This window comes from Ovis aries, chromosome 3, assembly GCF_016772045.2.
Source record: "Ovis aries strain OAR_USU_Benz2616 breed Rambouillet chromosome 3, ARS-UI_Ramb_v3.0, whole genome shotgun sequence".
Lineage (NCBI taxonomy): Eukaryota > Metazoa > Chordata > Mammalia > Artiodactyla > Bovidae > Ovis > Ovis aries.
Window position 1 is genome coordinate 93,486,343 of NC_056056.1, and position 15,572 is coordinate 93,501,914.

The 15,572-nt window shown below is 56.7% G+C and overlaps 1 protein-coding gene across 22 annotated transcripts in view; it reads left to right on the top strand.

The window, feature by feature from the left end:
• DYSF (dysferlin) overlaps window positions 1–15,572 on the top strand; it is a 225,552-nt gene that overhangs the window by 142,055 nt on the left and 67,925 nt on the right. For 16 of the 22 annotated variants that reach the window (XM_060412345.1, XM_004006065.5, XM_004006060.5 and 13 more), the window contains 6 exons: window positions 2,015–2,155; window positions 2,970–2,999; window positions 4,650–4,679; window positions 13,674–13,775; window positions 13,886–14,047; window positions 15,104–15,269. In XM_060412345.1, coding sequence (XP_060268328.1) covers window positions 2,015–2,155; window positions 2,970–2,999; window positions 4,650–4,679; window positions 13,674–13,775; window positions 13,886–14,047; window positions 15,104–15,269 — 631 coding nt within the window. Of the gene's footprint in view, window positions 1–2,014; window positions 2,156–2,969; window positions 3,000–4,649; window positions 4,680–11,007; window positions 11,050–13,673; window positions 13,776–13,885; window positions 14,048–15,103; window positions 15,270–15,572 lie in introns of all 22 variants that reach the window. The other 6 variants (XM_042246330.1, XM_012173627.4, XM_015094450.3 and 3 more) reach the window with 1 other exon arrangement.

Sequence of the window (15,572 nt, forward strand, 5' to 3'; positions counted from 1 at the left end):
AACTGCTGGATGCTGGTGGCTCCTGTATTGGACAGGAAAAGTTCAGGAGGGAGAGAGTGGTGGGCTGGAATGTGACAGGCTCTGGGGAATGTGAGATTGAGGTGTTGGGATGAGGCAGGGGGTATTCGCACAGTACGAGGGAGGGCCAGGGCGGGGAAGGAAGAGCAAGGAGTAGAGGTCAGGGGATTGGAGGTGTAGCGGAGTCAGGGAAACATTTTATAAAGGAGGGGTGGGATGCTACTGGGAGAGAGAGACACGAGGTGGCCAAGAGGCCCTGCCCGGGTTGTGGGTAGCAGTGGAAGAAAGGGAAGGGGGCCAAGTTTCAAAGATTTGTCCAGAAAGAGTTACCATGACTGGGTAGGATGGTGTGATGACTGGAGGGTGGCTGAAGGGGATGCCAGTGAGGGCACCCCCACCAGGTGACAGTGGGCAGTGCAGGCCTGGACTGGGGAGGCTGGCCTGCTGGCTCTGCCCTTGGAAGAAAAAGCTGGCTCCATGGGGGCTGAGCCGCTGGAGGAAGGGTCTTTTGGGGAAGAGCTCAGGGCCTGGAACCTTGGGGGCAGGAATGAGTGGGAGGCGGCAGGACTGCAGGGTTCTTGGCCAGGGGACGTCACAGAAGTAGGTGCAAGTGCTGGCATGGGGTGGGCGGGAGGCCACCGGACTTGGTCTCACTCTTCCCATAGCACCTCACCTCCACTTCCACCAATGTCACGCAAATGTCACTCTCTCCCCTTCAGGCCAGTGCCTGCGAGGGACCCCAGTGGTAGAGCACCATGGCCTCTCCTGGGTGGGTGGGCCCCGGGGTCCTGCTTATTGATAACATAGTCAGATGAAGCTGTACCTGTTGGCAAATATCCGTCGCCCTGAGCTCCTGCAGTCCTGGCTGCCCGGGCTCTGCAAGGATGCCCCTCCTCCAGCCTCTCCATGACCCAGTGACTAAAGGGCAACACAGCCCAGGGGAGCCTCTGGGACCCTCCCCACCACTGTGGCTGGTGCCCACTCTGAGGGTCTGTGCTGGATTCTCCCTCACTGAGGGGGCCATCTATCTGGTGACCACTCCAGATGGCTCTGGACAATGTCCCCAGCAGTGAGGTGACCACAGGTAGGGATGCCTCCCAGCCCTGGCCGGGGTTTTTCTGGATGAGTGCCCTTGGGCAAGCCACCAGGGCTTGTGACAGCTGCAGCACCATCTGGCTGAGACCCAGGTGCTGTCTGTGGCCCCTGTCCTGGGGAAGCTAACCATAAGGCTGGAGTTCACAGGTGAGCAAGGTCCCAGGAGTCCACATCAAAGGGTTGAACTTGGGCAGGGCTGTGGGTGATGGCTGAGAAGAGCAGAGTGCAGCAGGGTAGGGGAATGGCCAGCGTAAAGGCTGGGGTGAGGCCAGCTGAGGGCAACAGCTAGGGTGGAAGACGTGTGGGAAGGGATGAGACGGGGGCGCGAGTGGGCTCCAGCGAGCGGCCCTTCCACGCCAGGAGGGCTTCACACCTCAGCCTCTAGGCACTGCGGGTCATGGAAGGCACAGAGCAAAGGAATGAAAAGATGCAAACTTCATTTTAACAAGATGCATTTAATTTGATGAGCATGATCACAGTCTCCCCATGTGGAAACTGGAGGAGAGGGGGTCTGAAGGTGAAATGAATAGGAGAGACAAAAGTCCTGGGAAATGTCAAGCACTTGTATTGCTGAGGACATTCAGGAAATGCTAGGTGGCTATCACTTTTGACTCTAATGGGCTTAGAACTTGGTTAAATTGAAGCCAGGTGAATGCTAGTTGGACAAACAGAGGGCCTCTGTGATGGGAGTCAGCTCTAGCAGCAGTGGCATGGGGCCACGCACATGTTTTCCTCACATCCTTCTAAGGGAGGCAGAACTTACCATTTCGCACCAGGGGCTGCCCTGACTTCTGAGGCCCTTTCCAGTTCAGGTGGCCAGGTATAGGTCTGGTGACAACTCTGAGGCCCCCAGACCTGGGGCTGGGGGATGCTGACTCTCCTTTCTCCACGCTTGGTCTAGGGTGTAGATGAGTTCATGGGACGCTGCATCTGCCAGCCAAGCCTGGAACGGATGCCCCGGCTGGCCTGGTTCCCACTGACGAGGGGCAGCCAGCCCGCCGGTGAGCTGCTGGCCTCTTTTGAGCTCATCCAGAGAGAGAAGGTGAGGCTGGTCCACGTCTGGATGCAGGAGGCCCGGGTCGGGAGCGCCTGGCCGGGGAGGGTGGGAGGCCCAGAGAAGGGATGGTCTGATGGAGGGGAGGGGCCTCGGATACATTCTTCTTCCCTCACCAAGGGCCTGCGTTTCGCGGAGAGCGCTGAAGGGCCACCTCTGGATCTTAGGCCTCCTGCCGGAACCAGTTTTGTCCATCTTTTCTGAACCCAAATCAAGACGTGATCTACACTGGGGCAGAAAGTTGAAATCTGAACTGTGTTCAAATGTCTAAGTCCTCTGGTCATTGCATGCGTTTTTCCTGACACAGTTTCTGGGAGAAAGACCTCTGTCCTCTGCTTAGGGGGCCTAATTGTCCTGGGGAAGGGGACTTCAGGGACAGGGCAGGACAGGCCGTCTGTTCTAGTGCTGGCTCACCACGGCCTAGCCGTGTGACCCTGGCCAGCCACTTCCCTGCTATAAAATAGGGGGTTTGGGTTAGAGCCGTGTCTTCAAATTTGCTCTTGGTGTGATGTGAACCTCTAAAATGTAAGCCGTCCAGAAGTGAGGCTGCTGTGGTGGAAGTGTCTGGAGGGGACATGGCATACTGCTAACCTGGCTTCCCCTGCACCTGCCTACCAGGCACTTCCCAGGAATCCCGAGGCTTTCCAGGAATAGTCTGCAGATCCTGGGACTGTCCAATCACAGACATATTCCATGAGTGTCAACTTGTGGTTGGGAATGTGTTTGCTTGGCCAGGGCAGAAAGGATGCTGGTGGGGCCTTGGGTGACAGGCGCCTAACCAGAGGTCTTTTTTTCACCCTAGCCGGCCATCCACCATATTCCTGGTTTTGAGGTAAGGCTCACTCTTAACTTTGCTTCTTCAAGCTCACCCCCTCCCCGTGTTTGCAGCCCCCTCCCAGGCTAGGAAGGGCAGTAGGCACATGTCACCACCATCCTGCCTTCAAGCCGAGGAAGGTGTGGGTGAGGTCTTAGGGGCAGGGTGGGTGGGGGCTGGGGTCCCTGCCTAGCTCAGGCTTCCCTGCCTTTTTTCCCTGAGAAGTCCAAGGATCACAGAAGACTCAGATGGAAGGGACCACATCGGTCATCCAGCCCAGTGGCTGTCCGCTGGGCTGCGTGTTAGAATCCCTTGGATAGATTTAATACTCACCAGTGCTCAGTGCCAGCACAGACCAAACGCAGTACAATCTTTTGGGGCTGTGGCTTAGGCACTGGTATCATTCAAAGCTGCCCTGGAGATGGGACTGTGTAGCCAGAGCTGAGAACTGTTGACTCAGGCCAGTGGTTCTTAGCATAGCATCACCAAGGTAGGTATTGTTAGAAATGCCAAACTGGGGTCCCACTTTGGACCTACTGAAGCCAACTCTGAGAGGCAGTGCAGCACCTTGGGTATTTTCGAGCCCTCCAAGGGCTTCCCTTTCAGAATCACTCACCTGTCAGAAAGTCTGATCAACTGACTATAGTTCCCAGCTCAGTGTTCCCACTGAGATCCAGTTTTCTTTCCTCTGCTAGTGATGGGGACTTGGTTCCCATCACCCTCCTCCCCTTCCTTCTCCTGAGGGTCATGAAAAATGTACACCTTTTTCTGGTACCTGGGCTGACTTGATTTGAGAATCGTATACTTGGCCAAGGGTTGCCCAGCGGCAGCTTTGAGAGCCTAGGCAGTTGGGCTCTGTCCAGAAGCCTCCCTGCTTATGAGGCAGGGAAGTGAAAACGTTGAGTCGCTCAGTCGTGTCCGACTCTTTGTGACTCCGTGGACTCCTGCCAGGCTCCTCTGTCCATGGGATTCTCCAGCCAAGAATACTGGAGTGTGGGTAGCCATTCCCTTTCCCAGGGCATCTTCTCGACCCAGGGATCGAAGCTGGGTCTCCTACATTCCACGCAGATTCTTTACTGTCTAAGCCACCAGGGAGGCCCAGAGCAGCAGGGAGCCCAGACACATTTGCAGGTAGTTCTGTATAAGACCTCCTCCCATCCCTTTCATCTCACTCCCTCTCCTGCTCCCTGTCCAGTCCAAGCACCAGCTCTCAGGTCCGCCAGCCCTGTGCATCAAGCTGCTCCTCGGTTCTCCAAGTCCATAGCTCCAGCAGCAGCTCCAGGGATCAGTCCTGACTGCAGCCTAGGACTGACACACAGGGCCTGGGACCCCCCACCACCTGTCAGTCAGTCAGTCTCCTTTCTTCTGTCACTTTTAGAGATGCCTGGGCTCTAGGGTCACGTTTGGCCTCTCCTAGCAGTTTCTCTGCATCAGCGTCTGTTGTACCTTCTTTCTTCATTGCAGGGACCAGACAGAGAGTGTGTCTGGGCAGCACACCCCCCTCACCCTAGATGGGAAGCGTTTTCTGTTGGCTCCTTTAGGGGGATATTTGGCATGCTGGGCTCTGCCCCAGCCTAGTGCTCCTTGTCGCTAATGGTGAACTTCTTTCCTCTGGCTCTCCTCCCTCCACCGTCTCCTGGATGTGGACTGCCCCATGGTGGGGTCCAGGTGCAGGATACAACAGGGATCCTGGAAGAGGTGAGCTGGACCCTCACAGCTGGGGCCTGTGGCTGGGTGGGCGGGCAGAGACAGAGGGAAGAGGAAGGCCATGCCCGGGAGCCTTCCTGGTTCCTGGCGCTCCAGTGTGTGGCTGTCACATGGTCCCCTGTGTGGATTTCATTTCCCGCTCTTTGCATGGATCCAAGGTTGCCTGGGCTGTGTCCTGATGTGATTCTGGCCTTAAGTGGATTGCTGCTATGTTGGAAGTCACATTTACCCAGACCCCAGGGACAGCAGTACAGAGCCTCATCTGGCTGAGTACCAGGTGGAATGTTTTCAAGAATGAACATGTTCATAAGGGGACAGAATAGTCAAAGAAGCCTTGCTGGCGGAGGTGGCATTAGGCATTAGATATTGTTGCAGTGCTTAGGAAAAAGGTGGGGAACATGCCTTTGACCCAACAGAGCAAGTGCCAGTTTGGGGACTGGCCGGTTTAGGGTATAGCGTGGGTTGGGGATTCCTAGGTTCTGGGAGAAGCCTGGAGTTTGCATCCAAAAGAAGCAAGGCTGTGTCCTTTGCTATGGCGGATGAGGAGCACCTTTCTTTATGGCCTCCCGTGAACGTGTGAGTGGGTGCTCCTGACTGAGCTGGGGCAGAGGCCTGGGCAGAGAGACAGGAAGGAGAGCCCTGGTCAGATGGGGGCTGGGAAAAGGGCAGCCACTTCCTGCCAACAGGGAATCCCCAGGCTGGGAGCGGACACCGTTTGACATTTTCAGTGCAATTTGGACTTGAAGCGCAGGGTCAGGATGTGGGATTCGCAGGCCTGGCGCCCCTTACCTCACTTCCTTCAGCTCCCAGACCGAGGTGGGGTCCGCCAAGTGAGCTGGCTGTAATTGCGCCTGACAGGCAGCCTCCTACTTCTGGCTGCAGTTGCGAAAGACTGCCGATTTGGAAAGGGGACCGGAGTCCTGTCCGGGGAAGCAGCACGGAGCCCTCTCTCTTGATTGAGAGCGTTCTGTGGCCAAAACCCACAGCCTGCTCTGAAGAAGACCCAGCCCAGGGATGAGTTATTAAAAAAAGTTAAAATCCTTAATAACTGGATTTGTAATATATAACAGTGGAGGCTCAGATTCCAAGAGCAGGATCTGGCTGTGGTCTTGTCAGGAAGCAAATCAAAATCTGCAGCTTTGGGGCCAGAGCCCGACAAGGGCCAAGTGTCTTACTGCAGGGCCGGCCGGCCACAGGCCGAGGTGGGTATGGGTTAGCAGCGCCAGAGGAGAGCAAGTCCTGAGGGTTTGCTGGGCACAGGGCTGGGCTAGCACCTCCCAAGGGTCCTAGGCCCAGGAGGGTGGATGGAGTATCAGCTGGTCTAGGGAACCATCCCAGAAGGTGATCCATGACCCCTTCATCCCCAGAGGTGGCCCGCAAATCACCCTGTCCCTCTGCATTTGAAGGCTAAGGTTCAGGCCGAGGTCCTGAGTCCTTTCTGGTTTTAAGAATCCCTGGGGACCGGGTGGAGGCAGGTTAGTCTTCCTGCTGCCTCTGGTCCTGCAGGAAGCCTGATGCCTTAGCAAGATTTTTCTGTCTTCCTTGCTGCAGCCAGGCTCCTGCTTGGTATCCCTCATTCAGCCCCCTCCAGGCTCCCAGCTTGATCCCTGTGAAGAGTGCTCCAGCCGTGACCTGCGAAAGCCCTGCCGGGAGCTTAGATTCTAGGCCACTGGCCATGGGGGCCCTCGAAAGTCTGGGAGCAGAGATGGGTGTGTTAGGAAGCTGACTGGCTGCAGAGAGGTGTGGGTTGGGGAGCGAGGGGTTAGGAGAGACCAGCTAGGAGGCTTTTGAGATTGATGTGAGGGGGGCCTAGGCCAGAGAGGGAAATGGAGAGAAACAGTGACTCTGGAGGGTGGTTTAAGGACAGCCGCTCCAGTGGGGATGGCCTTTGGGACCGCAGGCGTGGGTGGGAGGCGGGAATGAGGTGAGAGGCCACTCCCCGGGCTGAGGACTCCTACAGCTGGAGGCCAGTGGGGATGGCTTCCTGGAAGAGATGACTTTGTGCTCCCTTTGGGGGTCCAGTGCCTTGGGCTAGGGGCATGGGTGGTGGGCAACGAGATTTCCCCTATGCCAGGCATTTTGCCCACCTGGAGGGCCCCTCTCTGAGTGCTCTTGGTGGGGAAAGGAGACTGTTGCATTGCATCCTTGAGGTTTTGCTGTGGGGGAGACCCAGGTTCTCGGGGAGGGAGGGGACAGCTGCTTCCCATGCAGCCCCCAGCCTTCCTATCTGTCCCTTGCTGTTGGCTCCTCTTCTGAATCCTCGCTCTTCCCCTTGTCCAGCTCTGCTTCTGCGTTTCCCTCTTTCTCTGTTTGCTCCTTGGCCCGGACCTGCTCTCTCCCTCCTTCTCCCGCCTCTTCTGAGCCCTCTGTCTCGTTTCTTTTCCTTTTTGTCTGGAGAACAAAGGCAGTCTGCGCTGCCAAGGGGAATGAGTTCAAAGAAACTGCAATTTTAGATTTCCTGAAAAATGGAGAGCACACAGGCACGTGTAAGTGTGTGCAAATGTACACACTCATGAGAGCATGTATACGTGCATGCACGTGCGCACACACACACACACACACACACACACACACACACACTGCAGAAGAGGTGATGGCAGATTCCTTAATAACTGAGGGCCCCCGAGCCAGTGCAGAGGAAGGCCCTTTCTGGGGACCCTTGAGGTGGGATCGGGGCTTGTGGTCCTGAGTACCTCAGGGGGCGTGGTTCGGAATACTGCCCTTGGTTCTGCTACTCCTGTCTTGCCCCGTGGATGGATGTCCTGGAAGAAGGCAGAGCAGACTCATGGATTTTTTGCTGTGATTTGGGGGCCAACCAGATGTCACTCCATCCCCCTCCTAATCCAGGCAACAGGCTATGGCTTTTAGTCTGAGATATCCAGGAGATGTACCCTCCTGCACCCCCAAATCCTCCAGAAGGAAAAATTTGGTGTTTTGCAATCAGGGAAATAAGCCCAGTGGTTCCCCCCGCTCCCCCCCCCAACCAGCCCCCTATCCCTCCCCCAAGGCTTTAATTTAAAACACTGTTTTTCCTGGGAAGTGTAATTAGAGCAGCATGTTGTTCCTAACGAGCTGGGTGGGGCAGGCAGACAGTGGAGCCCTCCCAGCCCGCCTGGCTGGAGCTCCCCAAGGAGCCTGAGTCTGAGCGTTCAGAGGGTCCCCTGACTGTGCCCTGCAGGGTGGAGTGGGTGTCCATGGGCTACTGGTCGCGGCACTGCCCTTGGTGGCTGGAGGGGCCGCCTGCACTTGCCCCTCCACTGGGGATGAACACAAGGCTGTCTAGTGTGGTGGCCTCTAGGACTGGGAGACGAAGCAACCCTCATGGCCCATGGCCTTGATTCCCTGCACTGAACTGGCCAATAGGGTGGATAGATGAAAGTGGGTAGAGGGTGGATTCTGCTCAAGTGGGAGACAGAGCCTCATCTGTCCTTGAGACCTTGTCCTCTTGGCCTGGACTATCTCGGTGAGCACTCTGCTCACCTGTAGAGCCCCATCCGTGCAGCAGCCCTGGGTCTGCCTTCCATTCAGGCAGGGTGGGGAGCCTCCTGTTGTGTGGCTGCCCCTGAGGTCTGTGGTCCTGAGAGTCCCCGGTCACCCTTAGGACAGTGAATCAGGACACCCCTGTGGTGCTTTCAGCCTGCATCCGCCCCCTCCCTGGCTGGCTGTGCTGACAGGGGTCGCAGCAGCCCATCCCACTGAGAATTGCTGCCCAGGAAGGAGGTGTTGTGCCTCTCAGATGGGCTCGACTGGATGGAGAAATTTGGGCACAGGAGTGGCCGTTTGGCTGGTACTATAGGACTCTCAAGTGTGAGATGTTGGAGACCAGTCAGAACCTTGGGAAACGAGCCCAGGGTCACTTAGAGGGAAGAGAAGTCAGAGAGAGGGTAGTAAGGAGTTTCTGGAGTGGTTGGGGAGATTTTCTGGAGGATGTAGAGTTTGAACTAGGCCCTAAAAGATGTGGTTGATTCTGGAAGATGGCAGAAGAAGCCCATGCAAACAGAGAGAGCCCTGAGCAGGCCCAGGGGAAGGAGGCTGGTGAGGATGCAAGGCTGTTGCAGACAAGAGTGTTGGGAAGGATGGAGAGTGTATTGGAGTAAGTTCTTTTTCCTCCCAGCCCCCCTCCATTCACCCTCTGCCATCCCTCTCTCCCTTCAATCACCTGATCCTAAGCCTCTGTTTATTGGACAGGGGATTCAGCTGTGGTCCCTGCGTGCAGAATTGCTAGTTTAACAAGTCAGTTGGGGTAGTTTAGTCATTAAGTCGTGTCCGACTCTTGCTACCCCATGGATTGTAGCCCGTCAGGCTCCTCTGCCCATGGGATTTCCCAGGAAAGAATACTGGAGTGGGTTGCCATTTCCTTCTCCAGGGGGTCTTCCCGACCCAGGGATCAAACCCACGTCTCCTGCATCTCCTGCACTGCAGACAGACTCTTAACCACGGAGCCACCTGGGAAGCCCCTTGGTTTAACATGGGACACAGACAAATGAACACATAGAAATGACAAGGGTGATGTGTCTTTCAATGGGACAAGTTGCTCTGGAAACTGTGGGGTGCTTAACTTAAACTTGGGGCTCCAGAGAAGACTTAAAGACCCAGAGTCTGAATTGGAGGTAGCCAGATGAAGTGGGTAAAGAGGCCTTTGGATAGGAGGACCAGTGAGCTCCAACCTCACAGAGAATCTGGTGCCTCCTGCAGCCTGCTGGCATTCAGAAGGATGGGTGTTGAGTGTTTCTGGGGAGGTGGCTGGTCACTGCTTGGGGTCCTGCAGTGGAAAGTTAGTGGTGAGGCGTGAGACCAGAGAGGTCAGCAGAACTAGAAGATGAGGGGTCTTGGAGGCCGCGTCAAGGAGTTTGGGCTTCATCCTGAGTGGGTGGGGAAACTGTGAAGGGTTTTAAACAGAGTGACATTCTTAGAAATTGCCTCCTGGCTGCAGAGTACAGTTCTCACTCATTGTTGGAAGGAGATGCCAGATGCCAGAAGATGCCAGACGCCAGATATCACTTGTTGTGTTGTTGTTTAGTTGCTAAGTTGGTCTGACTCATTTGCGACCCCATGGACTACAGCCTGCCCAGTCCCTCTGTCCATGGGATCTCCCAGGCAAGAGTCCTGGAGTGGCTTGCCACTTGCTTCTCCAGAGGATCTTCCCAACCCAGGGATTGAACCTGGGTCTCCTGCATCGCAGGGGGATTCTGTACTGCTGAGCCATCAGGGAAGCCCCAGATGTCACTTAGAAGGAGGCAAAAGAGGGTGGTGAGCCAAACCCAGGAAAGAAGATGGGTGCGTGGGCATGGGAGAGCTGTAGGAGACAGGTGTCTGAGGCTTGGGGACCAACAGAGGGGAGGGAGAGTCACGGGTTGCATTGGGCTTCACGGCTTGGCTGTCTGGGTGGATGGTGGGGCTGGTTTCTGAGATGACATTTGAAGAGAGTAGGTTTGAGGGGGAACTTAGAGAATCCAGTTTGGGACAAGTTCAGTGTGAGAAGCTGGAAGGACACATGGATGAAATAGCAGTAAGGTTGGAAATGTGAGTCTGGGGCTTAGGAGAGACGTGTGGGAGAAGAAAGCCTAGGAGAGGGCTGGGCTGAGGAGCAGGAGGAGCCTGCCTGGAGACACAGCCCACAGCGGGGAGAGAGGGCAGAGAGGCCAGTGGTGAGGAACCAAAGGGACCGTGCTAGGAAGGAGGCCGAGGTCACCTGGCCAGATGCTGCTGAGGGAGGGAGAGAGCTAGGAGCCTGTGAGCTGCGTTTGAGCTATCAGCAAGTTGTTGTTAATTTTGGAGAGAGAAATTTCCAGGGAGGGGGTGCAGAGGGCAGAGCGAGTGCATGGGGCCAAGGGTGGCCTGGAAGTGAGGCAGGGGTGGGGGATGGACGCAGCCCTTTTCGGGAAGCAAGGGAAGAGTAGCCACAGAGAGAAGGCGTGGACCAACCTGAGAGGCCATCTCGAGACCATCTGTAAATGAGGAAGGGAAACAGGCAGTGGATAGCGTGGAGAGCTGGGGAGGGCTGGATGGGACCGGCTTGGGGAGCAGAGCGTGGGGAGGCACAGATGCACTCTGACAATAAGTGTGCTCAGCGGGGAGGGGCAGAGGGCCACCTGACACCTGGCAGGAGGAGGGAGCCCCACAGAGGCGGGGATTCTGGGGAGTGGCAGCAAAGGGCAGGACCGAGGATGTCCCGGGGCTCCTGAGGGTGGCATGGCGGATGGAGGTGGCCTTGGGATGAGAATGGGGCGCCTGTGCCTGGTAAGCTGCCCCGCGGACACACCCCTAACTGCTCTTTCTGCTTGTCTCTCCTCCTGCCGGCCGGGCCTGGCCTCCGCAGCTGTGTGCACCTGCCTTCTTCCTCCAGGGCCTCCTGCCAACGGTACTGGAGCCCAGTCTTCTCCAGGTTCTTGTTCCCTGTCCTCCTCTGCGACCAGGTTCCTGCAGTGGGGAGCCTGGGGCACCGCACGGAGACACGAGTGTCCTCACGGGGAGCTCGGGGGAGCCCAGCGGGACGGTGGGGCATGGAAGTGAGGGACAAGCAACCAAAGGGATGCTGCCCAGAGTTTGGGGGCCTGGAGAGAAGTGTTCTGGGGGGAAATGTATTCCTGAGTTTTCCTGGTGATTTCAGGAGAACATTGCAACCGTGTGAGGAAGGTTTGGTCTTTCTGCCTCCCCACCCAGGAGCCTGGGGCTGCTCCCTTCCTGACCTCTTCTACTTGTCCATTTTATCATGGTCTTTGGGCCTTGGGCCCACGGTTGGCTGGGCATCAGCCTCGAGCAGGCCACGAGCAGGCTTCCAGGCATAACCTTTTTGAAAGTGAGGTGACCCCTGCTACGCAGTTGTCACAGCAGGTGGCCTTGCAGTGCCAAGGGTGGACACCAAGCCAGGCATGTCCACAGCGGCCAGGCCACTGCGGGCTCTGCCCCCAGCCTCCGGGGCACAGTCATGTGGACTGTGGCGTGCACAGCAGCCCTGGGTGTGCCCAGGGCCGCCCTGCTCATCACTCTTCCTCATGATGGCATCTGTTTCAGTCTGAGAATGCAGGTGCGTCCTGCATCGTGTCACCTGCCTTGTGGGTCTGGAGGAAAATGATGAATTTCTTCATGTTGTGCTTTGGTGACACTGGGATAGCCATGAAGCTGGGGCTGTTCTGAGAGGTGCCTCTGATGGCTCAGCTCTGCTCAGTCAGTGGGGTTGGTCAACAGCAACTCTAGTGACGAAAACAGCGGCACTACCAACAGCACACTGGTCGCTACAGTCCCTGCTCTTTATTAAGCATCTCCCATGTGCCAGAAACACTTCACATTTGTTCTCTTGTTAAATTCTCAGAGCAATTTTGTAAGGGTGTCATCCTGGATCTTCACATGAGTGTACTGGACCACAGAGTTTGAATAATTTGCCCACGGTCAGACAGCTCAGAAGCCGCAAGGTTAGGACTAGGACCAAGGTCTGGTTTGATTTTAGAAATCAGCACCACTGCAGGTCAGTGTGCCGTGGGCAGGAGTGACAGCTGGGGTTGGCTGTGAAGGGACGAGGTGGGAGGAAGGGGGTGTGTTTCAGCGCTCCAGCTGTCCCACTGTCGACGTCAGGGCATCTGCAGATGGATGCACGTCCTTTGAGAAGGAGCCCAGAGCGAGTCAGCTTGGAGAACGAACCCAATGACTCCATTGCTTCTTACTGCAATTATGTGAGGCAAGCTCTGTAGAGCGCACAGCACAGCCCTGGATTCATAGCTGACGTCTCCTGGGTGTCAGGGCCTTCGTAGACGGGTGGTCAGGTTGTGCACTGCGTGAGCACACTGGGTCTACGGGAGTGCGATTTCCAGGGCAGGCATTGGACATTGGTATTTATTATAGTAGCTTCCAGCAGGTGGCAGTAAAGTGTCTTGTTCCAATAAAGTAGTAAACTAGGATGATTTTCTGACATGGAAGTAAAGAGCTTTAAGAAAGGGACATCTTTTTCTAATTGTCACACAGTTGCCATGTGGACTCCTATTGAGAGTTTACATGAACCAGGAACTCTTTTAAATGTTATCAACTTCTTCAAGCCTCACATTAAGCTTTAGAGGTTGATAATTTTTAATAACCATTTTGTAGATGAAAACCCTCGAGCCATAGAGGAGTGAAATAACTTACTTAACTCAGTAAGTGGTGGAGTTGAGATTCGTTCACACCCAGAGCCCGTGTTCGTAACCACTGCCAGACCTGGTAGTTGTCTAACCCACAGGGATACCTGCTTCTGGTGCTTCAGCTGCTTCCCTATGTATTAATAGCTCTTCAGGATTCTCGCCCAAGTCTTTTTTGGCAGACCCATGGCAGGCAGAATTGCCCCCCTGGCCTCTTGCCACGGTGTGGAGGCACCTCCCCAGCAGGCCGGTTGGCGCCTGGGGTGGCAGGCTTTTGCAGCCCTGCCTCCTGTTTGTAAGTGCCTCTTCTGGCTCACAGTGCAAGCATTCTGCTCAGGTGCGCCACACCTCAGGACAGGTGCGAGAGGCGGGATTTGGGGGCTGGCCAGTGTCTGTGGATCTGTGGGGGCTGGAGATGGAACACAGGGTGGGTGATCAGTTGGGAGGGTCTGAGCTGGACACGGGAGCGGCTAGCAGGTGGGCATGTGGTCCTCGGGACTGAGACGGGCTGACGTGGACGTGTCAGGGTGGGCTGGACAGTGCACGTGTGTGCACGTGTGTGCACGTGTGTGGGACAGGGACTGGGACCCCCGGGCGGCTCATTGTTGGGAGGAGTCGTGGCCCGGGGCTTGTCTGAAGCAGACTCACCTGACCCCTGGGCCGAGGTGCTGGCGTTGTGGCCCTGGAGAAGAGGGTGCCTGGGAAACTGACTGAGCTCTTATTCCTGTCTGCCCGCTTGCCCCCTTGTGTCCTCGCCGCTCTATTTCTGTGTCTCTCCACACACGCTCTTTCTTTCCATCTCATCTGTCCTCCTTTCTTGTCTTTCTGCCTTGGGCTTCCTCCTGCCTTTCTCTCCCTTCTACCTCGTGCCCTGCAGTCAGAGGACACGGACCTACCCTACCCGCCGCCCCAGAGGGAGGCCAACATCTACATGGTCCCCCAGAACATCAAGCCGGTTCTCCAGCGCACCGCCATCGAGGTGAGCCTGCCCCCACCACGGGGGTGGGGGTTGGGGGCCTCCCCTTTTCTGGCCCAGCGTTGCCCGGGCCTGGGGCCTTTCCAGCTGCTCTCCTCACTCCACACCCCCAGATCTTGGCGTGGGGTCTTCGGAACATGAAGAGCTACCAGCTGGCCAGCGTGTCCTCCCCGAGCCTGGTGGTGGAGTGCGGGGGCCAGTCTGTGCAATCCTGTGTCATAAAAAACCTCCGGAAGAACCCCAACTTCGACATCTGCACCCTCTTCATGGAAGTGGTGAGCCTGACCTCCCTGCGGTCTGCTGCCTACCGGAGTCCTGGTGCTTAGAATTTCCTCGCAGCCCCAGGCAGCCTGGGGTCCAGCTCCCTGCAGGATTCTGCCTGGCTCATGGTCTCGCTCCCACCTCCTTTGAGAACAGGAGGAAATGCTCGCTGTCTCCTTCCTGGAGGATCCGCAGCCTGCGCACAGCACAGAGGGCGCCAGCTTGGTTCCGCCTCCCCAGATCCCGAGCCCACGGGAGTCCCAAGGACCCACCCGTGGCTGTTTCCTCTCTCAGGGCAGGCCTCAGTCCCCCGGTGCCGTCTGCCAGGGCTTTGACCTTCGGGGATTCCTCCAAATCTTCCTGGACCTAGTCCTCCCCCACCCTGGGCCTTTGCAGAAGGGCTCACCCCTGTGGCCTTTGGCCCCAGGCCCCTCCAGCAACCTGGTTTGCCTGGGCTTAGTGACCAGAGTAAGGCAAATCTGAGGGAAGGAAAATGGTTTGCAAGATGAAAGTGCTGTAGAAATTCCAGGCCCAATGGCTGTCAACAGAAGCCTCCTCTTGGCTGAACCAAAGCCACCACTGAAGGAGAGAATATAAATTATTTCAAGTTGTGTTCAAAGTGCTTTTAGGGTTGGGGGAGAAGAATCTGGGTCTGGAAGCCAACTCTTGAGTATCCACTTGGAGGGGGATCTGTCTGCAAGAACTGCTGAGTCCCGGGCCAGCTTCTCCCTTTTCCCCTTCCCCAGCCAGTGAGGGTTCAGGGAGAGGAGACTTGTTTTAACTTTGGGCTGAGCTGGGTGTGTTTGGGGGTTAAAGCTTGAGGGAAAAGTCAGCCTCTGCATGCAGCACTCAAGAGGCAGACAGAGAGGTGGGCGGCTTCTGCCCCACTGGCCCGCTCCTGGGCTGAGCTGACCACCGCTTTGGATTGACGGCCCTTGGGGGTTAGGTGTCGGTTGAGAGTCATTTTCTGCTCCTTGGACTTGTCCTGGGAAGCAGGGCTCTCCCCCCTCTGAGACCTCCCGGAGATGAGGTCAGGCTACTGTCCAGAGCTTCCCTCTTCCTCCACCCAGATGCTGCCCAGGGAGGAGCTGTACTGTCCCCCCATCGTGGTCAAGGTCGTTGATAACCGGCAGTTTGGCCGCCGGCCCGTGGTGGGCCAGTGCACCGTCCGCTCCCTGGAGAGCTTCCTGTGTGATCCTTACTCAGAGGAGAGTCCGTCCCCACAGGGCGGCCCAGGTAGGGGAGGGGCTCTTGATTGGTGGAGTGGGGGGCAGGGGGGTTGGGGCAGGTGGGCTCCCCAGCTGAGACACGTCCTGAAGCCCTCCTCTTACCTGAATGAGAAGTGAATTTTGCCCAGCTGATGGGAGGGAAGGGCGGGAATCTTGTCTTCCTCAGGGCCCCAGGCTGGGTCCTCCAGGGAGTGGGGGTTGATGCTGTGGTGAGAGGCTGCAGGAGAGGGAGACGCAGGGATCAAAGGGATGAGGAGAGAGGGAACTGGGGAGACGGGAGTGCGAAGGATGATGCTGGGAGAGGGAAGGA